At 44.7% G+C, this 27,751-nt stretch overlaps 1 protein-coding gene across 1 annotated transcript; it reads left to right on the forward strand.

The window, feature by feature from the left end:
- The first annotated feature begins 1,167 nt into the window (after positions 1 to 1,167).
- LOC124021636 (zinc finger protein 2-like) lies at positions 1,168 to 27,751 on the forward strand. Its single transcript, XM_046336772.1, has 6 exons — positions 1,168 to 1,222; positions 1,354 to 1,501; positions 7,476 to 7,796; positions 8,102 to 8,199; positions 12,296 to 12,473; positions 26,303 to 27,751. Exons 1-6 carry the CDS (start codon positions 1,220 to 1,222, stop codon positions 27,373 to 27,375), a joined length of 1,821 nt encoding a protein of 606 aa, XP_046192728.1. The 5' UTR covers positions 1,168 to 1,219; the 3' UTR covers positions 27,376 to 27,751.

A 27,751-nucleotide genomic window follows, 5' to 3' on the forward strand; every position in this document is an offset into this window, starting at 1 on the left:
AATTCAGTTTGTCTGTGATGTGTATGCCGAGGAACTTAAAACTAGCTACCCTCTCCACTACTGTTCCATCGATGTGGATAGGGGGTGTTCCCTCTGCTGTTTCCTGAAGTCCACAATCATCTCCTTAGTTTTGTTGACGTTGAGTGTGAGGTTATTTTCCTGACACCACACTCCAAGGGCCCTCACCTCCTCCCTGTAGGCCGTCTCGTCGTTGTTGGTAATCAAGCCTACCACTGTTGTGTCGTCCGCAAACTTGATGATTGAGTTGGAGGCGTGCGTGGCCACGCAGTCGTGGGTGAACAGGGAGTACAGGAGAGGGCTCAGAACGCACCCTTGTGGGGCCCCGTGTTGAGGATCAGCGGGGAGGAGATGTTGTTGCCTACCCTCACCACCTGGGGGCGGCCCGTCAGGAAGTCCAGTACCCAGTTGCACAGGCGGGGTCGAGACCCAGGGTCTCGAGCTTGATGACGAGCTTGGAGGGTACTATGGTGTTGAATGCCGAGCTGTAGTCGATGAACAGCATTCTCACATAGGTATTCCTCTTGTCCAGGTGGGTTAGGGCAGTGTGCAGTGTGGTTGAGATTGCATCGTCTGTGGACCTATTTGGGCGGTAAGCAAATTGGAGTGGGTCTAGGGTGTCAGGTAGGGTGGAGGTGATATGGTCCTTGACTAGTCTCTCAAAGCACTTCATGATGACGGAAGTGAGTGCTACGGGGCGGTAGTCGTTTAGCTCAGTTACCTTAGCTTTCTTGGGAACAGGAACAATGGTGGCCCTCTTGAAGCATGTGGGAACAGCAGACTGGTATAGGGATTGATTGAATATGTCCGTAAACACACCGGCCAGCTGGTCTGCGCATGCTCGGAGGGCGCGGCTGGGGATGCCGTCTGGGCCTGCAGCCTTGCGAGGGTTAACACGTTTAAATGTCTTAATCACCTCGGCTTAAAATATCAAAGGGAACGGCATCCATTTTGTGGAACGACCCTTTAACATTTGCATCACAAACAAGATTTTATAAAATGATGATGAAAGTGGCCATTTTAGACATATTCATGCCTCTTGTAACACTCTGTTTGGAATAGACGGTCATACATTTACCATCTGTTTGATGTTCTCGTTCACACAGGAGAGAGACATGACTATCGTGGATCCTCTGGGGAGCCTCAACAACATCCCGATGCTGACGAGACAGAGAAGAGTCTCTCCAGATCAGAACACCAGATGGTACAGCTTGGTCTGGTCTAGCATACAGCTTTCTCTGATTGGGGGCTGGGTTTCTGTAAAGCACTTTATGACAACAGTGACATCAGCATCCATAACGATATGTGTCTGTGTCCCCTCTTTATGGTTACCAGTCCCTGTATCGTGCCTCTCCCGGTAGCACCTTACTGCTGGGTATGAAGAGGTTGTCTGTGCTGCTGGTGGACTGCAGGAAAACAACGGGGCTGAGTGGAACTGTGAGAGGAGGAGAAGAGAAGAAAGGATCAGATTTGACTCATCAAAGTAAGTGCTGTAGTTTAGTTTTAATAAATAAAATAGATCTGCCCATTGGTATCTGTTCCCAATAGGGCTGTCCCTGACTAATACAAAAACAACTTTGCAGACTGTTGGCATTCTCTCAACCAGCTTCACCTGGAATGATTTTCCAACCGTCTTGTAGGAGGTCCCACATATGCTGAGCACTTGTTGGCTGCTTTTCCTTCACTCTGCGGTACAACTCATCCCAAACCATCTCAATTGGGTTTAGGTTGGGTGCTTGTGGAGGCCAGGTCATCTGATGCAGCGCTCCATCACTCTCCTTCTTGGTGAAATAGCCCTTATATAGCCTGAAGGTGTGTTTGGTCATTGTCCTCCATTGAAAAACAGATGACGGTCCCACTAAGCGCAAAGCAGATGGGATGGCATATCGCTGCAGAATGCAATGCTGTGGTAGCCATGCTGGTTAAGTGTGCCTTGAATTCTAAATGAATCGCAGACATTGTCACCAGCAAGCACCATCACACCACCACCTCCATGCTTCATGGTGGAAAAAGACACGACGGTTGGAATCAAACATCTCAAATTTGGACTCCTCAGACCAAAGGACAAATTTATGCCGGTCTAACGTCCCTTGCTCATGTTTCTTGCATGTCTCTTCTTCTTCCTTTAGTGGTGTTTTTTTTTGCAGCACCATGAAGGCCTGATTCACGATGTCTCCTCTGAACAGTTGAGGTGTAACTCTGGGTCTTCCTTTCCTGTTGCGGTCCTCGTCAGAGACTGTTTTCATCACAGCGCTTCAAGTTTTGTGTGACTGCACTTGAAGAAACTTTGAAAGTTCTTGACATTTTCGATGTTGACTTACCTTCATGTCTTAAAGTAATGATGGACTGTCGTTGCTCTTTGTTTATTTGAGCTGTTCTTGACATAATATGGACTTGGTCTTTTACCAAATAGGTCTGTCTCCCCCCTACCTTGTCACAACACAACTTATTGGCTCAAACGCATAAAGAAGATAAGAAATCCCACTAATTAACTTTTTTAACAAGGCACACCTGTTACGGATATATTCAATCTCTCCCTATCCCAGTCTGCTGTCCCCACATTCTTCAAGATGACCACCATTGTTCCCATACCCAGGAAAGCAAAGATAACTGAACTAAATGACTGTAGCACTCACTTCTGTCTTCATGAAGTGCTTTGATAGACTAGTCAAGGATCGTATCGCCTCAACCTGACACCCTACCTGACACCCTACCTGACACCCTACCTGACACCCTACCTGACACCTTACCTGACACCTTACCTGACACCCTACCTGACACCTTACCTGACACCTTACCTGACACCCTACCTGACACCCTACCTGACACCTTACCTGACACCCTACCTGACACCTTACCTGACACCCTACCTGACACCCTACCTGACACCCTACCTGACACCCTACCTGACACCCTACCTGACACCTTACCTAACACCTTACCTGACACCTTACCTGACACCCTACCTGACACCCTACCTGACACCCTACCTGACACCCAACCTGACACCCTACCTGACACCCCACCTGACACCCTACCTGACACCCTACCTGACACCTTACCTGACACCTTACCTAACACCTGACACCTTACCTAACACCTGACACCCTACCTGACACCCTACCTGACACCCTACCTGACACCCTACCTGACACCCTACCTGACACCCTACCTGACACCCTACCTGACACCCTACCTGACACCCTACCTGACACCCTACCTGACACCTTACCTAACACCTGACACCCTACCTGACACCTTACCTGACACCCTACCTGACACCCTACCTGACACCCTACCTGACACCCTACCTGACACCCTACCTGACACCCCCTACCTGACACCTTACCTGACACCTACCTAACACCTGACACCCTACCTGACACCCTACCTGACACCCTACCTGACACCCTACCTGACACCCTACCTGACACCCTACCTGACACCCTACCTGACACCCTACCTGACACCCTAGACCCACTTCAATTTGCTTACCGGGTCCATAGACGATGCAATCGCCATCACACTGCCCTATTCCATCTAGACCAGAGGAATACCTATGTACGAATGCTGTTCATTGACTACAGCTCAGCATTCAACGCCATAGTAGTTGACTACAGCTCAGCATTCAACACCATAGTACCCTCCAAGCTCATCATTAGGCTCAAGGCTCTGGGTTGGAACCCTGCCCTGTGAAACTGGGTCCTGGACTTCCCGTCCCCAGGTGGTGAAGGTAGGAAACAACACCACTTCGCTGATCCTCAACACAGAAGCCCCTCAGGGGTGCGTACTCAGTCCCCTCCTGTACTCACTGTTCACTCATGACTGCACGGCCAGGCATGACTCCAACACCATCATTAAGTTTGCCGATGACACAACAGTGGTAGGCCTGATCAACAACAAGACAGCCTATAGGGAGGAGATCGGAGACCTGGCCATGTGGTGCCAGGCCAACAACCTCTCCCTCAACGTGATCAAAATAAAGGAGGTAATTGTGGACTACAGGAAAAGGGATGACCGAGCCACGGCCCCATTCTCATCGACCGGGCTGTAGTGCAGCCGGTTGAGAGCTTTAAGTTCCTTGTTGTCCACATCACCAACTAACTAACATGGTCCAATCACACCAAGACAGTTGTGAAGAGGGCACGACAAAACCTATTCCCCCTCAGGAGACTGAAAAGATGTGGCATGGGTCCTCATATCCTCAAAGAGTTCTACATCTTGCAACAATTTCAATTATTTACAGTTCATATAAGGAAATCAGTCAATGTAAATAAATAAATTAGGCCCTAATCTATGGACTTCACATTACTAGGCAGGGGTGCAGCCATCCACCCACTGGGGAGCTAGTCCCACCCACTGGGGAGCCAGGCCCAGCCAAGGAAGCTGTCCGGGTGGCTGGTCTAAGACAATGTGGAGGTCCTGGACTGGCGTGGTTATACGTAGTCTGCGGTTGTGAGGCCGGTTGGATGTACTGCCAAATTCTCTAAAACAACGTTTGAGGTGGCTTATGGTAGAGAAATTAAGATGCAATTCTCTGGTAACAGCTCCAGTGGATATTCCTGCAGTCAACATGCCAATTGCACGCTCCCTCAAAACTTGGGACATTTGTGGCATTGTGTTGTGTGACAAAACTGCACATTTTTAGAGTGGCCTTTTATTTTCCCCAGCACAAGGTGCACCTGTGTGATGACCATGCTGTTTAATCAGCTTCATGATATGCCACAACTGTCAGGTGGATGGATTATCTTTGGCTAAACAAATTAACAAATTTGTGCACAAAATTTGAGAGAAATAAGCGTTTGTGCGTATGGAAAAAGTCAAATTATGTATTTTACAACTATGAAGGTTATATACTGTATTTAGAACCACCTGCTCGATAGGAATCCATCGATGTCTGTGTCTTGAGGGTCCTAGAACTTTCTAGTTGTTTGTATTCTGACTTCTAAAACATAATGAATAAATAAGTAAGTAAACATATCAGTAATTACCAGGAAGCTCTACAACATAATTTGTTTTAAATGATTACATGTTTGAAAACTGGCCTCAGGTTGAAGGCAATGATTTGGATTAAACCTCATAGCACTTTTATCATGGAGAGATTTCATTTTGGTCTCTCTTTAAAAAAAAAAACATTGTCTTTGGCAGGAGGAAAACCAAATTTGGAAGAACCAGAGACATCCAAACCAGCAAGACGGCACCTCTGCTCCCAGATTGGAAAGCGTCCTACCAAGCTAGGAAGCCTGAAAAGTATGGGGGGGACACATTGGAGAGAAGCCACACCATTGCGCCCAGTGTGGACATAGTTTTAACCAGTTAAGAAGCCTGAAAGCTCACGAGCGAATGCACACACAGGGGAGAAGCCTTACCACTGCTCCCAGTGTGCAAAGATTTTTAGCCAGTTAGGATACCTGAAAGCCCATGAGCGAATACATACAGGGGAGAAGTTTTACCACTGCTCCCAGTGTGGAAAGAGTTTTAGCCAGTCAGGAAGCCTGAAAACTCACCAGCGAATACACACCGGGGAGAAACCGTACCACTGCTCCCACGGTGCAAAGAGTTGTGTCTATTTAGGACATCTGAAAGAACACATGAGACTGCACACAGGGGTGAAACCTTACCAATGCTCAGACTGTGGGAAGACATATTACTCATCACAGTCACTTAAAGTTCACGTGAGAACCCACACAGGAGAGAAGCCTTACCACTGTACCCAGTGTGCAAAGAGTTTTAGCCAGTTAGGACACCTGAAAGCCCATGAGCGAATACACACAGGGGAGAAGCCTGCTCCCACTGTGCAAAGAATTTTACCAAATTATGAAGCCTGAAAAAATACATGAGACTGCGCACAGGGGAGAACCCTTACAAATGGTCAGACTGTGGGAAAACATATTGCTCATCACAGTCACTTAATCATCATCAAATCAAATCAAATCAAATCAAATTTATTTATATAGCCCTTCGTACATCAGCTGATATCTCAAAGTGCTGTACAGAAACCCAGCCTAAAACCCCAAACAGCAAACAATGCAGGTGTAAAAGCACGGTGGCTAGGAAAAACTCCCTAGAAAGGCCAAAACCTAGGAAGAAACCTAGAGAGGAACCGGGCTATGTGGGGTGGCCAGTCCTCTTCTGGCTGTGCCGGGTAGAGATTATAACAGAAAATGACCAAGATGTTCAAATGTTCATAAATGACCAGCATGGTCAAATAATAATAAGGCAGAACAGTTGAAACTGGATCATCATGTGAGAATCCACACGGCAGAGAATAATTACTTCTAGTGTGTATATTGATATTTCACATCACATTGACTTAAAATTCATCAGAGAACATACACAGTGCTCCCGTTGTCTTATATTGTTGACTGACAATGTGTTTACTTGTTTTTACCAGATGAAAATGTACGTAAAATGTACTTGTACAAAGAATCCTAATAATACAGGGATATTTGGATGTGATGCATTTGCTCCGTTGTTTACATTTGCATTGTAGCAAATTGAATGTAAAGAAGATCAGGTTCCTTTTTTAAACTCTGACTGTGTGTTTATCTGAATGTAATTGTTGACATTTGCATTGTAGCCCACTGGTGATTTAATGACATGAAAATGTTCAGACTCTGTAATGGAAAACGTTAATTGTTTGTGTGTCCACATAACTGAGTATGTGACTAACCTTGTGAAACTGTCCTATTATAATCTCCTGTTCTTGGGACTATCATTCTGTGTTGCAAACCAGCTGCACCTGCATCCTTGTATGAATAAAGTCCCTCCCAGGAACAGGAAACTATAAAGATATGTGCTAATCACTCAATGCTTATTCTATCTGAGCTCAGAAATAAAGAATCTTGGTTTGACTCCAGCAGATCCTTATTTTATAATATAATATACATTGAGGGAAAAAAGTATTTGATCCCCTGTTGATTTTGTACATTTGCCCACTGACAAAGAAATGATCCGTCTATAATTTTAAAGGTTTATTTGAACAGTGAGAGACAGAATAACAACAACAAAAAATCCAGAAAAACGCATGTCAAAAATGTTATAAATAGAAGAGGAAATGCCCCTGTCTGAGTGCATTTGTCTACCGCTGTTAACAATGACGCTAATGACAACCATCTCCTGGTTGATGGAAAAGCTTTCCCAAAAACGTTGTCAATTAAATGTTAGCAGATGGCGTTGTCAATTAAATGTTAGCAGATGGCGATATGAGTCTTTCAGGTGATGTTTCTTGCGTGACGTATAATCTAGTGGACGGTAACAGGAGTCTTCTTCAACAGCGACAAAAGGCTTCTGATTCAACCAAAGCGGTGGTTTACTAGCGAACATTAAACCGAAACATTGAAGCCCTTTCGACCAATCTTGTGTATATTATTCTTAGTGTTTTCAACATAATTCTGTTTACGTATCTACTGGTTCATTTAAACGCAATTTGCTTAAATTAGCAAATGTGTTAACAGGATACGGCACGAGGCTAATCTCCCGGAGGTCACTAAACTCAACGGAGAAAGAAGTTCTGGTGAAAGGAGACGAAGAAGCTTTCAGGATGATAAAGGAGGAAGAGGAGGCTATTGCTTTGAAAGAAGAAGTGGATGATATTACAGTGAAAGAGGAAGATGGGAAAGAGGTCAGAGTGGAAAACGAGGAGGTAGAAGCTTTCAGAATCAAAAAGGAGGAAGATTCCATAACATTGAAAGAAGAGGAAGAACATGTTGGAGTGAAAGAGGAAGAGGAGGCTATCTCAATTAAAGAGGAGGAGTCAGAATATCCAATTACAATCAGTGAGTACTGTCTTAAAAACAGGGGCACAGGGGATTCTACTGAAGTTCTACACTTGAATATGTTGTTCAGTACTGTAGGAATTGTTTATTAAGGGGCAATCTGCCACTGGTTCATATATTTTAACAAAGGGACGCAAAAGTCAACCATTTTGTGGAACGACCCTTTAACACTTGCATCACAAACAATATATTTAGAAATCATGATGAAAGTGGCCATTTTAGGCCCTTTTTAGACATATTAATGCCTCTTGTAAGACTGTGATTGTAATAGAAGATCATAAGTTCGTTTGATCTCATTCACACAGGAGAGAGACATGACTATGGTGGATCCTCTGGGGAGCCTCAACAACATCCTGATGCTGACGAGGCAGAGAAGAGTCTCTCCAGATCAGAACACCAGATGGTACAGCTTGGTCTGGTCTAGCATACAGCTTGGTCTGGTCTAGCATACAGCTTGGTCTGGTCTAGCATACAGCTTGGTCTGGTCTAGCATACAGCTTGGTCTGGTCTAGCATACAGCTTGGTCTGGCCTAGCATACAGCTTGGTCTGGCCTAGCATACAGCTTGGTCTGGCCTAGTCTGGCCTAGCATACAGCTTGGTCTGGCCTAGCATACAGCTTGCTCTCTCTGGGTCTGGGCTGGGTTCCTGTAAAGCACTTTATGTCAACAGTGACATCAGCATCCATAATGGTATGTGTCCCGTCTTTATGGTTAACAGGACAATGCTATCTCACCCCTTCCACCCTCCTGGAGTCACTTTGTCGTGCCTCTCCCGGTAGCACTTTACTGCTGGGTATGAAGACGTTGTCTGTGTTGCTGGTGGACTGCAGGAAAACAACGGGGCTGAGTGGAACTGTGAGAGGAGGAGAAGAGAAGAAAGGATCAGATTTGACACATCAAAGTAAGTGCTGTAGTTTAGTTTTAATAAATACAATAGATCTTCCCACTGGTATCTGTTACCGGGACAACCAGTAGGGCTGTCCCTGACTAATACAAATACAGCTTTGCAGACTCTCTCAAATCTTAAACTGCATTGACTGCTACTGTTTGGCTGGTGGACCAGTCTTGGTACACATGGGAAACTGTAGAGTTGCAGTTCTTGACACAAACCGGTGTGCCTGGCACCGAATACCATACCCCGTTCAAAGACACTTCAATATTTTGTCTTCCCAATTCACCCTCAGAATGGCACACACACAATCTATGCCTCAATTGTCTCAAGGCTTAAACATCCTAATTTAACATGTCTCCCCCTCTTCATCTACACTGATTGAAGTGGATTTAACTAGTGACATCAGTAAGGGATCATACCTTTAGCCTGGGTTCACCTCGTCTGTAGCTCAGTTGGTAGAGCATGGCGCTTGTAACGCCAGGGTAGTGGGTTCGATTCCCGGGACCACCCATACGTAGAATGTATGCACACATGACTGTAAGTCGCTTTGGATAAAAGCGTCTGCTAAATGGCATATATTATTATAAGTCATGGAAGGAGCAGGTGTTCTTAATGTTTTGTAGACTCAGTGTAAAGCACTACAGATAATCAAGTGCTACTTGCATGTGATGCATTTGCTCTATTGTGTCCAGCAGGGCACGTAGTTCTGACATCATAATACACCCTTCTGATAATCAAGTGATATTTGGAATGTCTGGGTAGTTCTATATGACCCCTCTGATAATCAAGTGATATTTGGAATGTCTGGGTAGTTCTATATGACCCCTCTGATAATCAAGTGATATTTGGAATGTCTGGGTAGTTCTATATGACCCCTCTGATAATCAAGTTCTATTTGGAATGTCTGGGTAGTTCTATATGACCCCTCTGATAATCAAGTTCTATTTGGAATGTCTGGGTAGTTCTATATGACCCCTCTGATAATCAAGTTCTATTTGGAATGTCTGGGTAGTTCTATATGACCCCTCTGATAATCAAGTTCTATTTGGAATGTCTGGGTAGTTCTATATGACCCCTCTGATAATCAAGTTCTATTTGGAATGTCTGGGTAGTTCTATATGACCCCTCTGATAATCAAGTTCTATTTGCATGTGATGCATTTGCTCTGTTGTTTACAGGTTTATTCGTATTTTATAGAGCGTGGCTTTAAGGGAATAGTACCGTCACATCTAGATTCAAACTAACGTGAAAAGTGAGCAGAGAAAATGTGTATTAACATGCTACCTATTCATCTAAGTTATTCTGCCCTTGAAGTGCGTTCCCATGCAAAACTAGACAGATAGCTAACAACTAAGTCGTCAATAAAACTTCCAAGGCGTGACTTTTCTTGAATTAATATTAAACGTTTAGGTTGTGAAACTACAAAATACAGAAAAGAATATACTTTAGTGTTCAATTCACACCGACATACTGTAGCTGTACATTATACATTTCAAGTTGAAGTTTCATAAATACAAAGCACGTGCCAATGTACCATGTATCTGGCATGATGCCAAACCATATAGCTAATTGTTACTCATATGGTAATTGGCTAACTCCTTTAATTACTCTAATAATGTGCAACCACCTCTGTACAATAACAAAGCATGTTACACTAGAAACAGTAACAAAACCTCAGTATTGAATGTTTTACAATTCGTTTACATGACGCACGAGCAGGAATACAGCTGACGACATACATGATTGGCGAGGTAATTTGTGTGAGTAAATGCAACCAACTGACATTGATAAGTAAGCAATTCTAGCAATAACAAGATTATCATCACTAGCAACATGCTTGAATCGAACTTACAAACAAATATTTTCCGAGGATGAAGCGTGACAAGAAATAACTGCACTGAAAGACCTGAACCGTAGCGCTGCTTCGATGCGCGCAAAACGAATTCTCTACTTACTGTTTTCGTACAGTCTTTCTAAGTACCAGAAAGCTCCACTAGGGGCGATAAGCACCATGGAACACAATGGAAATCCATCGTTACCACGGTAATAAAACAGTCTGTTACCTTCTGACAGGATGGCGGCACAGAAGTATGTATTCATTATCTACATATTCATATTAAGCTTCTACGTCTGTGAACAGGAACGTATTAGTTGTAAGACGTAAGAGAAAATATATCAGCTTATTGTTAAATAATTATGACGTTCTTTTCAATACAAAAAGTGTAGTACCTATTGTTTCCAAACTGCGTTACCCACTCCAGCCAGCAGATGGCGATGAGCGTCTTTCAGGTGATGCTTCTAGCGTGACGTGTAATGGACTGGACGGACGCTTCTTCAGGAACAACAACACGGATACTATTTCAACCACCTTGGTAGCTTGCTAGACAACATAAAACTAGAAGATTGACCCTTTAGACCATGTTCATGTACATTACGTAATCTCAGTGTTGTAAACGCAGTTCAGTTGACGTATTAACTGGTTAACTTTAACCTAATTTGCATGTTCAATTTGCAAAATTGTTAAAGATTGTTGCTGAGCCAAGCACTAGGCTAGTAGCTAATGCTAGCTAGCTAGCTAGCTAACATCCCTGACCATGAGCTCACTGAACTACTCCTCCCCTGCTAAAGAAGAGGAGGTCTGCTCTATGGAGAATGAAGCTCTGGCGATGAACATTGTCGTGAAAGAAGAAGAAGAAGAAGAAGAGGATATTACTGTGAAAGGAGAGGAAGAATCTTTCAGAATGAAAAAGGAGGAAGAGGAGGCTGTTATAGTGAAAGAAGAGAAAGAACCGTTTAGAGAGGAAGAGGATGCTATCTCAATAAAGGTGGAGGAGGAAGACGTTTTGGGAGTGAAAGAGGAAGAGACAGAATATCAGATTACCACCAGTGAGTACTGTCTTAAAAAAGAGGGCACAAACTATGCAGTTGTTGAATTAATGTGGAATTTTTAAGTGGCATTCTACTGAAGTTCTACACTTGAATATGTTGTTCAGTACTGTAGGAATTGTTAAAGGGTCAATCTGCCATTGGTACATATATTTCGGGGTCTTTTAAATTCGATGTATTGATTTCTCCATGTGGTCTACATTAAAGTTCCCCTCATCTAATATAACAGGCTTTTAAAATTCAATATTGGTGCATAATTTCTACTTAAATATCAAAGGGATGCAACAAGCACGCATTTCGCGGAACAACCCTTTAACATTTGCGTTTTAGGCCCCGTTTAGAGATATTAATGCCTCTTGTAAGACCCTTTGTGATTGTAGTAGTAGATCATAAGTTTACCATCTGTTTGCTGTTCTCGTTCACACAGGAGAGAGACATGACTATGGTGGATCCTCTGGGGAGCTTCAACAACATCCTGATGCTGACGAGGCAGAGAAGAGTCTCTCCAGATCAGAACACCAGATGGTACAGCTTGGTCTGGTCTAGCATACAGCTTGGTCTGGTCTAGCATACAGCTTGGTTTGGTCTAGCATACAGCTTGGTCTGGCCTAGCATACAGCTTGCTCTATCTGGGTCTGGGTTTCTGTAAAGCACTTTATGACAACAGTGACATCAGCATCCATAATGATATATGTCTGTGTCCCCTCTTTATGGTTACCAGGACAACGCTAGACCTTCCTCCCTCCCGGAGTCCCCGTGTCGTGCCTCTCCCGGTAGCACCTTACTGCTGGGTATGAAGAGGTTGTCTGTGCTGCTGGTGGACTGCAGGAAAACAACGGGGCTGAGTGGAACAGTGAGAGGAGGAGCAGAGAAGAAAGGATCAGATTTGGCACATCAAAGTAAGTGCTGTAGTTTAGTTTGAACAAATAAAATAGATCTGCCCACTGGTATCTGTTACCAGGACAACCAGCAGAGTTCTGTTAGTTGACAGGAAGATAGACTGGTGGATATGGATGTTATGAATATCATAACACTGAAAAAGGATTCTGCCAATGAACAGAGAGAAACCAATAGACCATATAAAACCTTGATGAAAGTTAGTTTTAGAGTTAGAGAGACAGTTTCAAGATGATCTGATGTAAGGTTCATGTTCTACAAAAACCTTTCCTCGAAACGTTATCGTTAAATCGTTTTATTGTAATAATAATAATCGTAATAATCTATATTACCTCCCAGTGGTGGAGTGCAGGGGGGGTAATAATCTGTATTAACTCCCAGGGGTGGAGTGCAGGGGGTAATAATCTGTATTACCTCCTAGTGGTGGAGTGCAGGGTAATAATCTGTATTACCTCCTAGTGGTGGAGTGCAGGGTAATAATCTGTATTACCTCCTAGTGGTGGAGTGCAGGGGGGTAATAATCTGTATTACCTCCTAGTGGTGGAGTGCAGGGGGTAATAATCTGTATTACCTCCTAGTGGTGGAGTGCAGGGGGTAATAATCTGTATTACCTCCTAGTGGTGGAGTGCAGGGTAATAATCTGTATTACCTCCTAGTGGTGGAGTGCAGGGTAATAATCTGTATTACCTCCTAGTGGTGGAGTGCAGGGGGTAATAATCTGTATTACCTCCTAGTGGTGGAGTGCAGGGTAATAATCTGTATTACCTCCTAGTGGTGGAGTGCAGGGTAATAATCTGTATTACCTCCTAGTGGTGGAGTGCAGGGGGTGGTGGGGGTAATAATCTGTATTACCTCCTAGTGGTGGAGTGCAGGGTAATAATCTGTATTACCTCCTAGTGGTGGAGTGCAGGGGGTAATAATCTGTATTACCTCCTAGTGGTGGAGTGCAGGGTAATAATCTGTATTACCTCCTAGTGGTGGAGTGCAGGGGGTGGGGGGTAATAATCTGTATTACCTCCTAGTGGTGGAGTGCAGGGTAATAATCTGTATTACCTCCTAGTGGTGGAGTGCAGGGGGGTAATCTGTATTATCTGTAGGGTAATTACCTCCTAGTGGTGGAGTGCAGGGTAATAATCTGTATTACCTCCTAGTGGTGGAGTGCAGGGGGGGGGGTAATAATCTGTATTACCTCCTAGTGGTGGAGTGCAGGGGGGGGGGTAATAATCTGTATTACCTCCCAGTGGGGAGTGCAGGGGGGTAATAATCTGTATTACCTCCCAGTGGGGAGTGCAGGGGGGGTAATAATCTGTATTACCTCCCAGTGGTGGAGTGCAGGGGGGTAATAATCTGTAGTTCTGTTATGGACAGGAAATCTGAATATATTACCTGAACAGAGAGAAACCAATAGACCATATAAAAGTGGTGGAGTTAGGAGACAGGATGATCTGATGTGGGTTCATGGTAATAACCTTTCCTCGAAACGTTATCGTTAAATCGTTTTATTGTAATAATAATAATCGTAATAATCTATATTACCTCCCAGTGGTGGAGTGCAGGGGGTAATAATCTGTATTAACTCCCAGGGGTGGAGTGCAGGGGGTAATAATCTGTATTACCTCCTAGTGGTGGAGTGCAGGGTAATAATCTGTATTACCTCCTAGTGGTGGAGTGCAGGGTAATAATCTGTATTACCTCCTAGTGGTGGAGTGCAGGGGGGGTAATAATCTGTATTACCTCCTAGTGGTGGAGTGCAGGGGGGTAATAATCTGTATTACCTCCTAGTGGTGGAGTGCAGGGTAATAATCTGTATTACCTCCTAGTGGTGGAGTGCAGGGTAATAATCTGTATTACCTCCTAGTGGTGGAGTGCAGGGTAATAATCTGTATTACCTCCTAGTGGTGGAGTGCAGGGGGTAATAATCTGTATTACCTCCTAGTGGTGGAGTGCAGGGTAATAATCTGTATTACCTCCTAGTGGTGGAGTGCAGGGTAATAATCTGTATTACCTCCTAGTGGTGGAGTGCAGGGGGGGGGGTAATAATCTGTATTACCTCCTAGTGGTGGAGTGCAGGGTAATAATCTGTATTACCTCCTAGTGGTGGAGTGCAGGGGGTAATAATCTGTATTACCTCCTAGTGGTGGAGTGCAGGGTAATAATCTGTATTACCTCCTAGTGGTGGAGTGCAGGGGGGGGGGGTAATAATCTGTATTACCTCCTAGTGGTGGAGTGCAGGGTAATAATCTGTATTACCTCCTAGTGGTGGAGTGCAGGGGGTAATAATCTGTATTACCTCCTAGTGGTGGAGTGCAGGGTAATAATCTGTATTACCTCCTAGTGGTGGAGTGCAGGGTAATAATCTGTATTACCTCCTAGTGGTGGAGTGCAGGGGGTAATAATCTGTATTACCTCCTAGTGGTGGAGTGCAGGGGGGTAATAATCTGTATTACCTCCCAGTGGTGGAGTGCAGGGGGGTAATAATCTGTATTACCTCCCAGTGGGGAGTGCAGGGGGGTAATAATCTGTAGTTAGTGCCTACCCAGTGGTGGAGTGCAGGGGGGGTAATAATCTGTATTACCTCCTAGTGGTGGAGTGCAGGGGGGGGTAATAATCTGTATTACCTCCTAGTGGTGGAGTGCAGGGTAATAATCTGTATTACCTCCTAGTGGTGGAGTGCAGGGTAATAATCTGTATTACCTCCTAGTGGTGGAGTGCAGGGTAATACATTTATCCGGAGGCTGCATTCATTGTAGCTGGGGATTTTAACAAAGCCAATCTGAAAACAAGACTCCCTAAATTTTATCAGCATATCGATTGCGCAACCAGGGGTGGTAAAACCTTGGATCACTGTTACTCTAACTTCCGCGACGCATATAAGGCCCTGCCCCGCCCCCCTTTCGGAAAAGCTGACCACGACTCCATTTTGCTGATCCCTGCCTACAGGCAGAAATTAAAACAAGAGGCTCCCACGCTGAGGTCTGTCCAACGCTGGTCAGACCAAGCTGACTCTACACTCCAAGACTGCTTCCATCACGTGGACTGGGACATGTTTCGTATTGCGTCAGATGGGAATATTGACGAATACGCTGATTCGGTGTGCGAGTTCATTAGAACGTGCGTCGAAGATGTCGTTCCCATAGCAACGATAAAAACATTCCCTAACCAGAAACCGTGGATTGATGGCAGCATTCGCGTGAAACTGAAAGCGCGAACCACTGCTTTTAATCAGGGCAAGGTGTCTGGCAACATGACTGAATACAAACAGTGCAGCTATTCCCTCCGTAAGGCTATCAAACAAGCTAAGCGTCAGTACAGAGACAAAGTGGAATCTCAATTCAATGGCTCAGACACAAGAGGCATGTGGCAGGGTCTACAGTCAATCACGGACTACAAGATGAAATCCAGCCCAGTCACGGACCAGGATGTCTTGCTCCCAGGCAGACTAAATAACTTTTTTGCCCGCTTTGAGGACAATACAGTGCCACTGACACGGCCTGCAACGGAAACATGCAGTCTCTCCTTCACTGCAGCCGAGGTGATTAAGACATTTAAACGTGTTAACCCTCGCAAGGCTGCAGGCCCAGACGGCATCCCCAGCCGCGCCCTCCGAGCATGCGCAGACCAGCTGGCCGGTGTGTTTACGGACATATTCAATCAATCCCTATACCAGTCTGCTGTTCCCACATGCTTCAAGAGGGCCACCATTGTTCCTGTTCCCAAGAAAGCTAAGGTAACTGAGCTAAACGACTACCGCCCCGTAGCACTCACTTCCGTCATCATGAAGTGCTTTGAGAGACTAGTCAAGGACCATATCACCTCCACCCTACCTGACACCCTAGACCCACTCCAATTTGCTTACCGCCCAAATAGGTCCACAGACGATGCAATCTCAACCACACTGCACACTGCCCTAACCCACCTGGACAAGAGGAATACCTATGTGAGAATGCTGTTCATCGACTACAGCTCGGCATTCAACACCATAGTACCCTCCAAGCTCGTCATCAAGCTCGAGACCCTGGGTCTCGACCCCGCCCTGTGCAACTGGGTACTGGACTTCCTGACGGGCCGCCCCCAGGTGGTGAGGGTAGGCAACAACATCTCCTCCCCGCTGATCCTCAACACGGGGCCCCACAAGGGTGCGTTCTGAGCCCTCTCCTGTACTCCCTGTTCACCCACGACTGCGTGGCCACGCACGCCTCCAACTCAATCATCAAGTTTGCGGACGACACAACAGTGGTAGGCTTGATTACCAACAACGACGAGACGGCCTACAGGGAGGAGGTGAGGGCCCTTGGAGTGTGGTGTCAGGAAAATAACCTCACACTCAACGTCAACAAAACTAAGGAGATGATTGTGGACTTCAGGAAACAGCAGAGGGAACACCCCCTATCCACGTCGATGGAACAGTAGTGGAGAGGGTAGCTAGTTTTAAGTTCCTCGGCATACACATCACAGACAAACTGAATTGGTCCACTCACACTGACAGCGTCGTGAAGAAGGCGCAGCAGCGCCTATTCAACCTCAGGAGGCTGAAGAAATTCGGCTTGTCACCAAAAGCACTCACAAACTTCTACAGATGCACAATCGAGAGCATCCTGGCGGGCTGTATCACCGCCTGGTACGGCAACTGCTCCGCCCTCAACCGTAAGGCTCTCCAGAGGGTAGTGAGGACTGCACAACGCATCACCGTGGGGCAAACTACCTGCCCTCCAGGACACCTACACCACCCGTTGTTACAGGAAGGCCATAAAGATCATCAAGGACATCAACCACCCGAACCACTGCCTGTTCACCCCGCTATCATCCAGAAGGCGAGGTCAGTACAGGTGCATCAAAGCTGGGACCGAGAGACTGAAAAACAGCTTCTATCTCAAGGCCATCAGACTGTTAAATAGCCACCACTAACATTGAGTGGCTGCTGCCAACACACTGTCATTGACACTGACCCAACTCCAGCCATTTTAATAATGGGAATTGATGGGAAATGATGTAAATATATCACTAGCCACTTTAAACAATGCTACCTTATATAATGTTACTTACCCTACATTATTCATCTCATATACATATGTATATACTGTACTCTACAACATCGACTGCATCCTTATGTAACACATGTATCACTAGCCACTTTAACTATGCCACTTTGTTTACTTTGTCTACATACTCATCTCATATGTATATACTGTACTCGATACCATCTACTGTATGCTGCTCTGTACCATCACTCATTCATATATCCTTATGTACATGTTCCTTATCCCCTTACACTGTGTATAAGACAGTAGTTTTGGAATTGTTAGTTAGATTACTTGTTGGTTATCACTGCATTGTCGGAACTAGAAGCACAAGCATTTCGCTACACTCGCATTAACATCTGCTAACCATGTGTATGTGACAAATAAAATTTGATTTGATTTAATAATCTGTATTACCTCCTAGTGGTGGAGTGCAGGGTAATAATCTGTATTACCTCCTAGTGGTGGAGTGTAGGGTAATAATCTGTATTACCTCCTAGTGGTGGAGTGCAGGGTAATAATCTGTATTACCTCCTAGTGGTGGAGTGCAGGGTAATAATCTGTATTACCTCCTAGTGGTGGAGTGCAGGGTAATAATCTGTATTAGTGGTGGAGTGCACCTCCTAGTGGTGGAGTGCAGGGTAATAATCTGTATTACCTCCCAGTGGTGGAGGGTGGGGGGTAATAATCTGTATTACCTCCTAGTGGTGGAGTGCAGGGGGGTAATAATCTGTATTACCTCCTAGTGGTGGAGTGCAGGGGGGTAATAATCTGTATTACCTCCTAGTGGTGGAGTGCAGGGGGAGTAATAATCTGTATTACCTCCTAGTGGTGGAGTGCAGGGGGGGTAATAATCTGTATTACCTCCTAGTGGTGGAGTGCAGGGTAATAATCTGTATTACCTCCTAGTGGTGGAGTGCAGGGTAATAATCTGTATTACCTCCTAGTGGTGGAGTGCAGGGTAATAATCTGTATTACCTCCTAGTGGTGGAGTGCAGGGGGGTAATAATCTGTATTACCTCCTAGTGGTGGAGTGCAGGGGGGTAATAATCTGTATTACCTCCTAGTGGTGGAGTGCAGGGGGTAATAATCTGTATTACCTCCTAGTGGTGGAGTGCAGGGTAATAATCTGTATTACCTCCTGGTGGAGTGCAGGGTAATAATCTGTATTACCTCCTAGTGGTGGAGTGCAGGGGGTAATAATCTGTATTACCTCCTAGTGGTGGAGTGCAGGGGGGTAATAATCTGTATTACCTCCTAGTGGTGGAGTGCAGGGGGAGTAATAATCTGTATTACCTCCTAGTGGTGGAGTGCAGGGGGAGTAATAATCTGTATTACCTCCTAGTGGTGGAGTGCAGGGGGAGTAATAATCTGTATTACCTCCTAGTGGTGGAGTGCAGGGTAATAATCTGTATTACCTCCTAGTGGTGGAGTGCAGGGGGGTAATAATCTGTATTACCTCCTAGTGGTGGAGTGCAGGGTAATAATCTGTATTACCTCCTAGTGGTGGAGTGCAGGGGGGGGTAATAATCTGTATTACCTCCTAGTGGTGGAGTGCAGGGGGGTAATAATCTGTATTACCTCCTAGTGGTGGAGTGCAGGGTAATAATCTGTATTACCTCCTAGTGGTGGAGTGCAGGGGGGTAATAATCTGTATTACCTCCTAGTGGTGGAGTGCAGGGTAATAATCTGTATTACCTCCTAGTGGTGGAGTGCAGGGGGGTAATAATCTGTATTACCTCCCAGTGGTGGAGTGCAGGGGGGTAATAATCTGTATTACCTCCTAGTGGTGGAGTGCAGGGGGTAATAATCTGTATTACCTCCTAGTGGTGGAGTGCAGGGGGTAATAATCTGTATTACCTCCTAGTGGTGGAGTGCAGGGGGGGGTAATAAATTACCTCCTAGTGGTGGAGTGTAGGGGGTAATAATCTGTATTACCTCCTAGTGGTGGAGTGCAGGGTAATAATCTGTATTACCTCCTAGTGGTGGAGTGCAGGGTAATAATCTGTATTACCTCCTAGTGGTGGAGTGCAGGGGGGTAATAATCTGTATTACCTCCTAGTGGTGGAGTGCAGGGTAATAATCTGTATTACCTCCTAGTGGTGGAGTGCAGGGTAATAATCTGTATTACCTCCTAGTGGTGGAGTGCAGGTAATAATCTGTATTACCTCCTAGTGGTGGAGTGCAGGGTAATAATCTGTATTACCTCCTAGTGGTGGAGTGCAGGGGGGTAATAATCTGTATTACCTCCCAGTGGTGGAGTGCAGGGGGGGGGGGGGGTAATAATCTGTATTACCTCCTAGTGGTGGAGTGCAGGGTAATAATCTGTATTACCTCCTAGTGGTGGAGTGCAGGGGGTAATAATCTGTATTACCTCCTAGTGGTGGAGTGCAGGGTAATAATCTGTATTACCTCCTAGTGGTGGAGTGCAGGGGGAGTAATAATCTGTATTACCTCCTAGTGGTGGAGTGCAGGGTAATAATCTGTATTACCTCCTAGTGGTGGAGTGCAGGGGGGGTAATAATCTGTATTACCTCCTAGTGGTGGAGTGCAGGGTAATAATCTGTATTACCTCCTAGTGGTGGAGTGCAGGGGGGTAATAATCTGTATTACCTCCTAGTGGTGGAGTGCAGGGGGGTAATAATCTGTATTACCTCCTAGTGGTGGAGTGCAGGGTAATAATCTGTATTACCTCCTAGTGGTGGAGTGCAGGCGGGGGGTAATAATCTGTATTACCTCCTAGTGGTGGAGTGCAGGGGGTAATAATCTGTATTACCTCCCAGTGGTGGAGTGCAGGGGTGGGGGGTAATAATCTGTATTACCTCCTAGTGGTGGAGTGCAGGGGGTAATAATCTGTATTACCTCCTAGTGGTGGAGTGCAGGGGGTAATAATCTGTATTACCTCCTAGTGGTGGAGTGCAGGGGGGGGGGTAATAATCTGTATTACCTCCTAGTGGTGGAGTGCAGGGTAATAATCTGTATTACCTCCTAGTGGTGGAGTGCAGGGTAATAATCTGTATTACCTCCTAGTGGTGGAGTGCAGGGTAATAATCTGTATTACCTCCTAGTGGTGGAGTGCAGGGTAATAATCTGTATTACCTCCCAGTGGTGGAGTGCAGGGGGTGGTGGGGGGGTAATAATCTGTATTACCTCCTAGTGGTGGAGTGCAGGGTAATAATCTGTATTACCTCCTAGTGGTGGAGTGCAGGGGGGTAATAATCTGTATTACCTCCTAGTGGTGGAGTGCAGGGGGGTAATAATCTGTATTACCTCCTAGTGGTGGAGTGCAGGGGGTAATAATCTGTATTACCTCCCAGTGGTGGAGTGCAGGGGGTAATAATCTGTATTACCTCCTAGTGGTGGAGTGCAGGGGGTAATAATCTGTATTACCTCCTAGTGGTGGAGTGCAGGGGGGTAATAATCTGTATTACCTCCTAGTGGTGGAGTGCAGGGTAATAATCTGTATTACCTCCTAGTGGTGGAGTGCAGGGGGTAATAATCTGTATTACCTCCTAGTGGTGGAGTGCAGGGGGGTAATAATCTGTATTACCTCCCAGTGGTGGAGTGCAGGGGGTAATAATCTGTATTACCTCCCAGTGGTGGAGTGCAGGGGGTAATAATCTGTATTACCTCCTAGTGGTGGAGTGCTAGTGGTGGAGGGCAGGGTAATAATCTGTATTACCTCCTAGTGGTGGAGTGCAGGGGGGGGGTAATAATCTGTATTACCTCCTAGTGGTGGAGTGCAGGGGGTAATAATCTGTATTACCTCCTAGTGGTGGAGTGCAGGGTAATAATCTGTATTACCTCCTAGTGGTGGAGTGCAGGGTAATAATCTGTATTACCTCCTAGTGGTGGAGTGCAGGGTAATAATCTGTATTACCTCCTAGTGGTGGAGTGCAGGGTAATAATCTGTATTACCTCCTAGTGGTGGAGTGCAGGGGGGGGGGGTAATAATCTGTATTACCTCCTAGTGGTGGAGTGCAGGGTAATAATCTGTATTACCTCCTAGTGGTGGAGTGCAGGGTAATAATCTGTATTACCTCCTAGTGGTGGAGTGCAGGGGGGTAATAATCTGTATTACCTCCTAGTGGTGGAGTGCAGGGTAATAATCTGTATTACCTCCTAGTGGTGGAGTGCAGGGGGTAATAATCTGTATTACCTCCTAGTGGTGGAGTGCAGGGGGTAATAATCTGTATTACCTCCTAGTGGTGGAGTGCAGGGTAATAATCTGTATTACCTCCTAGTGGTGGAGTGCAGTGGTGGGTAGGGTAATAATCTGTATTACCTCCTAGTGGTGGAGTGCAGGGTAATAATCTGTATTACCTCCTAGTGGTGGAGTGCAGGGTAATAATCTGTATTACCTCCTAGTGGTGGAGTGCAGGGGGGTAATAATCTGTATTACCTCCTAGTGGTGGAGTGCAGGGGGTAATAATCTGTATTACCTCCTAGTGGTGGAGTGCAGGGGGTAATAATCTGTATTACCTCCTAGTGGTGGAGTGCAGGGGGTAATAATCTGTATTACCTCCTAGTGGTGGAGTGCAGGGGGGTAATAATCTGTATTACCTCCTAGTGGTGGAGTGCAGGGGGGTAATAATCTGTATTACCTCCTAGTGGTGGAGTGCAGGGGGTAATAATCTGTATTACCTCCTAGTGGTGGAGTGCAGGGTAATAATCTGTATTACCTCCTAGTGGTGCAGTGCAGTGGGGGGGGTAATAATCTGTATTACCTCCTAGTGGTGGAGTGCAGGGTAATAATCTGTATTACCTCCTAGTGGTGGAGTGCAGGGTAATAATCTGTATTACCTCCTAGTGGTGGAGTGCAGGGTAATAATCTGTATTACCTCCTAGTGGTGGAGTGCAGGGGGTAATAATCTGTATTACCTCCTAGTGGTGGAGTGCAGTGGTGGGGGGGTAATAATCTGTATTACCTCCTAGTGGTGGAGTGCAGGGGGTAATAATCTGTATTACCTCCTAGTGGTGGAGTGCAGGGTAATAATCTGTATTACCTCCTAGTGGTGGAGTGCAGGGGGGGTAATAATCTGTATTACCTCCTAGTGGTGGAGTGCAGGGTAATAATCTGTATTACCTCCTAGTGGTGGAGTGCAGGGTAATAATCTGTATTACCTCCTAGTGGTGGAGTGCAGGGTAATAATCTGTATTACCTCCCAGTGGTGGAGTGCAGGGGGGTAATAATCTGTATTACCTCCTAGTGGTGGAGTGCAGGGGGTAATAATCTGTATTACCTCCTAGTGGTGGAGTGCAGGGTAATAATCTGTATTACCTCCTAGTGGTGGAGTGCAGGGTAATAATCTGTATTACCTCCTAGTGGTGGAGTGCAGGGTAATAATCTGTATTACCTCCCAGTGGTGAAGTGCAGGGGGGTAATAATCTGTATTACCTCCTAGTGGTGGAGTGCAGGGTAATAATCTGTATTACCTCCTAGTGGTGGAGTGCAGGGTAATAATCTGTATTACCTCCTAGTGGTGGAGTGCAGGGGGTAATAATCTGTGCATTACCTCCTAGTGGTGGAGTGCAGGGGGGTAATAATCTGTATTACCTCCTAGTGGTGGAGTGCAGGGGGTAATAATCTGTATTACCTCCTAGTGGTGGAGTGCAGGGGGTAATAATCTGTATTACCTCCTAGTGGTGGAGTGCAGGGGGGGTATTACCTCCTAGTGGTGGAGTGCAGGGTAATAATCTGTATTACCTCCTAGTGGTGGAGTGCAGGGTAATAATCTGTATTACCTCCTAGTGGTGGAGTGCAGGGTAATAATCTGTATTACCTCCTAGTGGTGGAGTGCAGGGTAATAATCTGTATTACCTCCTAGTGGTGGAGTGCAGGGGGTAATAATCTGTATTACCTCCTAGTGGTGGAGTGCAGGGTAATAATCTGTATTACCTCCTAGTGGTGGAGTGCAGGGTAATAATCTGTATTACCTCCTAGTGGTGGAGTGCAGGGTAATAATCTGTATTACCTCCTAGTGGTGGAGTGCAGGGGGGTAATAATCTGTATTACCTCCTAGTGGGGGAGTGCAGGGTAATAATCTGTATTACCTCCTAGTGGTGGAGTGCAGGGTAATAATCTGTATTACCTCCTAGTGGTGGAGTGCAGGGGGGGTGGGGGGGTGATAATCTGTATTACCTCCTAGTGGTGGAGTGCAGGGTAATAATCTGTATTACCTCCTAGTGGTGGAGTGCAGGGTAATAATCTGTATTACCTCCTAGTGGTGGAGTGCAGGGTAATAATCTGTATTACCTCCTAGTGGTGGAGTGCAGGGTAATAATCTGTATTACCTCCTAGTGGTGGAGTGCAGGGTAATAATCTGTATTACCTCCTAGTGGTGGAGTGCAGGGTAATAATCTGTATTACCTCCTAGTGGTGGAGTGCAGGGTAATAATCTGTATTAACTCCTAGTGGTGGTTTGCAGGGGGGTAATAATCTGTATTACCTCCTAGTGGTGGAGTGCAGGGGGTAATAATCTGTATTACCTCCTAGTGGTGGAGTGCAGGGGGGGTAATAATCTGTATTACCTCCTAGTGGTGGAGTGCAGGGGGTAATAATCTGTATTACCTCCTAGTGGTGGAGTGCAGGGGGGTAATAATCTGTATTACCTCCTAGTGGTGGAGTGCAGGGGGTAATAATCTGTATTACCTCCTAGTGGTGGAGTGCAGGGTAATAATCTGTATTACCTCCTAGTGGTGGAGTGCAGGGTAATAATCTGTATTACCTCCTAGTGGTGGAGTGCAGGGTAATAATCTGTATTACCTCCTAGTGGTGGAGTGCAGGGTAATAATCTGTATTACCTCCTAGTGGTGGAGTGCAGGGTAATAATCTGTATTACCTCCTAGTGGTGGAGTGCAGGGTAATAATCTGTATTACCTCCTAGTGGTGGAGTGCAGGGGGGGGTAATTTGTATTGCTTTATTGCAGAGAGAAAAACTCCTCAGTTTCATCATCTGTCCGGGTGGCTGGTCTCAGACGATGGTCCTGGGCTGGTGTTGTTAAACGTGGTCTGCGGTTGTGATGCCAGTTGGATGTACTGCCAAATTCTCTAAAATGATGTTGTAGGCGGCTTCTAGTAGAGAAATGCACATTCAATTATCTGATAACTGCTCCAGTGGTTATTCCTGCAGTTAGCGTTTGCACGCCAATTGCACGCTCCCTTAAAACTTGAGACATCTGTGGCATTGTGTTGACACAACTTCACACTTTAGAGTGGCATTTTATTGTCCCCAGAACAAGGTGCACCTGTGTAATGATCATGCTGTTTAATCAGCTTCTTGATATGCCACAACTGTCAAGTGGATGGATTGTCTTGGTAAAGGAGAAATGTTCACTAACAACGATGTAAACAAATTTGTGCACAGAATTTGAGAGAAATTAGCTGTTGTGTGTATGGAAGAATTCTGTTATTTCAGATCATGAAACATGAGACCAACACTTTACATGTTGCGTTTATATTTCTTAGGAACATCTATCCAAAATATGTGACACCATTTTTTTTTTTACTTTACACAAAATATCATGACATGATTAGTCAAAATGTAAAAAATGTGTGAATGTCTAAATAAATCAATTATATATACACTATATGGTAACTCTACATTATTATATACACTATATACGGTAACTCTACATTATTATATACACTATATACGGTAACTCTACATTATTATATACACTATATACGGTAACTCTACATTATTATATACACTATATACGGTGCCTATATGATTATATACACTATATACGGTGCCTATATTATTATATACACTATATACGGTGCCTATATTATTATATACACTATATACGGTAACTCTACATTATTATATACACTATATACGGTAACTCTACATTATTATATACACTATATACGGTGCCTATATTATTATATACACTATATACGGTGCCTATATTATTATATACACTATATACGGTGCCTACATTATTATATACACTATATACGGTGCCTACATTATTATATACACTATATACGGTGCCTACATTATTATATATACTATATACGGTGCCTACATTATTATATACACTATATACGGTGCCTATATTATTATATACACTATATACGGTAACTCTACATTATTATATACATTATATACGGTAACTCTACATTATTATATACACTATATACGGTGCCTATATTATTATATACACTATATACAGTGCTTACATTATTATATACATTATATACAGTGCCTATATTATTATATACACTATATACAGTGCCTATATTATTATATACACTATATACAGTGCCTATATTATTATATACACTATATACGGTAACTCTGTGTGAATGTCTAACTAAATAAAATCCATTGTGTCGAACCCTTTCAACAACAGGAAGATGTTACTAATGAGCTTTGTGTCTGTCTCCAAATTCTGGACTTCCACACAGAATTACTTCTTTACTAATTTCATGTTTAAGGAAGTGTGTAGGTCACATTCTGTATCATACAGCTATGAATGTTATATATTTAGAACCACCTGCTGATTGGAATCCAGTGACGTCTGTGTCTTCAGTGTCACAGAACTATAGAACATAGAATCCAATTATGTCTTGAGTGATCTAGAACTGTCTAGTTCTTTGTGTTCTGACTTCTAAAACAGAAAGAATAATAAGTAATGTAAACATATTATCAGTAATTACTATTAATTACCAAATTATGAAATGTTTGGAAAACTGGCCTCAGGTTATTGAGGGATCTGATTTGGATTACACCTCATAGCAAGGCAGTTTTATCATGTGGAGATTTCATTCTGTTCTCTCTTTAAATAAACACTGTCTTTGGCAGGAGGAAAACCAAACTTGGAGGAACCAGAGATGTCCGAACCAGCAAGACGACACCTCTGCTGCCATTGTGGAAAGAGTTTTACCAAGTTAGGAAGCCTGAACAGACATGAGAGGGGACACACAGAACCGAAGACACAAAATTGCGCCCAGTGTGGAAAGAGTTTTAGCTACTTAGGAAATCTGAAAGCTCATGAGCGAACACACACACGGGAGAGACCTTTCCGTTGCTCCCAGTGTGGAAAGAATTTTAAGTGGTTAGACACTCTCAAAACCCATGAGCAAATACAGACTAGGGAGAAGCCGTACCATTGTGCCCAGTGTGGAAAGAGTTTTAGCCAGTCAGGAACCCTGAAGGAACACATGAGACTGCACACAAGGGAGAAGCCTTACTACTGCTCACATTGTGGGAAGAGTTTTAACCATTTAGTTAGTATGAAAAGACATGAGAGGATACACACAGGAGCGAAGCCACACCTGTGCTCCCTTTGTGGAAAGAGTTTTAAGCGGTTAGACACTCTCAAAACCCATGAGCAAATACACATTAGGCAGAAGCTGTACCATTGTGCCCAGTGTGGAAAGAGTTTTAGCAAGTCAGGAAGCCTGAAAGTTCATGAGCGAATACATACAGGGGAGAAGTTATACCATTGCGCCCAGTGTGGAAAGAGTTTTAGCCAGTCAGGAAGCCTGAAGGAACACATGAGACTGCACACAAGGAAGAAGACTTACTACTGCTCACATTGTGGGAAGAGTTTTAACCATTTAGTTAGCATGAAAAGACATGAGAGGATACACACAGGAGCGAAGCCACACCCGTGCTCCCAGTGTGGAAAGAGTTTTAAGCGGTTAGACACCCTCAAAGCTCATGAGCGAATACACACAGGGGAGACACCACACCATTGTGCCCAGTGTGGAAAGAGTTTTAAGCGGTTAGACACTCTCAAAACCCATGAGCAAATACACATTAGGCAGAAGCTGTACCATTGTGCCCAGTGTGGAAAGAGTTTTAAGCGGTTAGACACTCTCAAAGCTCATGAGCGAATACACACGGGGAAGATACCATACCATTGCGCCTAGTGTGAAAATATTTTTTGCCTGTCAGAAAGCCTGAAAGTTCAAAGTGTTTTACACATTTAGGAAGCCTGAAGGAACACATGAGACTGCACACAGGGGAGAAGCCTTACAAATGTTCAGACTGTGGGAATACATATTACTCATCACAGACACTTACAAAACATGAGAATCCACACAGGAGAGAATAATTACTTATCCTAGTGTGTAAACTTGTAATTCACATCACATACACTTACAATTCATCAGAGAGCGTACAACACTGCTCCCATTGTCTTATTTTGTTGACTGAGAATGTTTACTTGTTTATAAACTACATGTTGAACTGACGTCTGTGCCCAGTGGGCTGGTTTGAATAAACGGCAGGTGTTGGATCAATATC

The sequence above is a fragment of the Oncorhynchus gorbuscha genome, unplaced genomic scaffold (assembly GCF_021184085.1).
Source record: "Oncorhynchus gorbuscha isolate QuinsamMale2020 ecotype Even-year unplaced genomic scaffold, OgorEven_v1.0 Un_scaffold_1156, whole genome shotgun sequence".
NCBI lineage: Eukaryota > Metazoa > Chordata > Actinopteri > Salmoniformes > Salmonidae > Oncorhynchus > Oncorhynchus gorbuscha.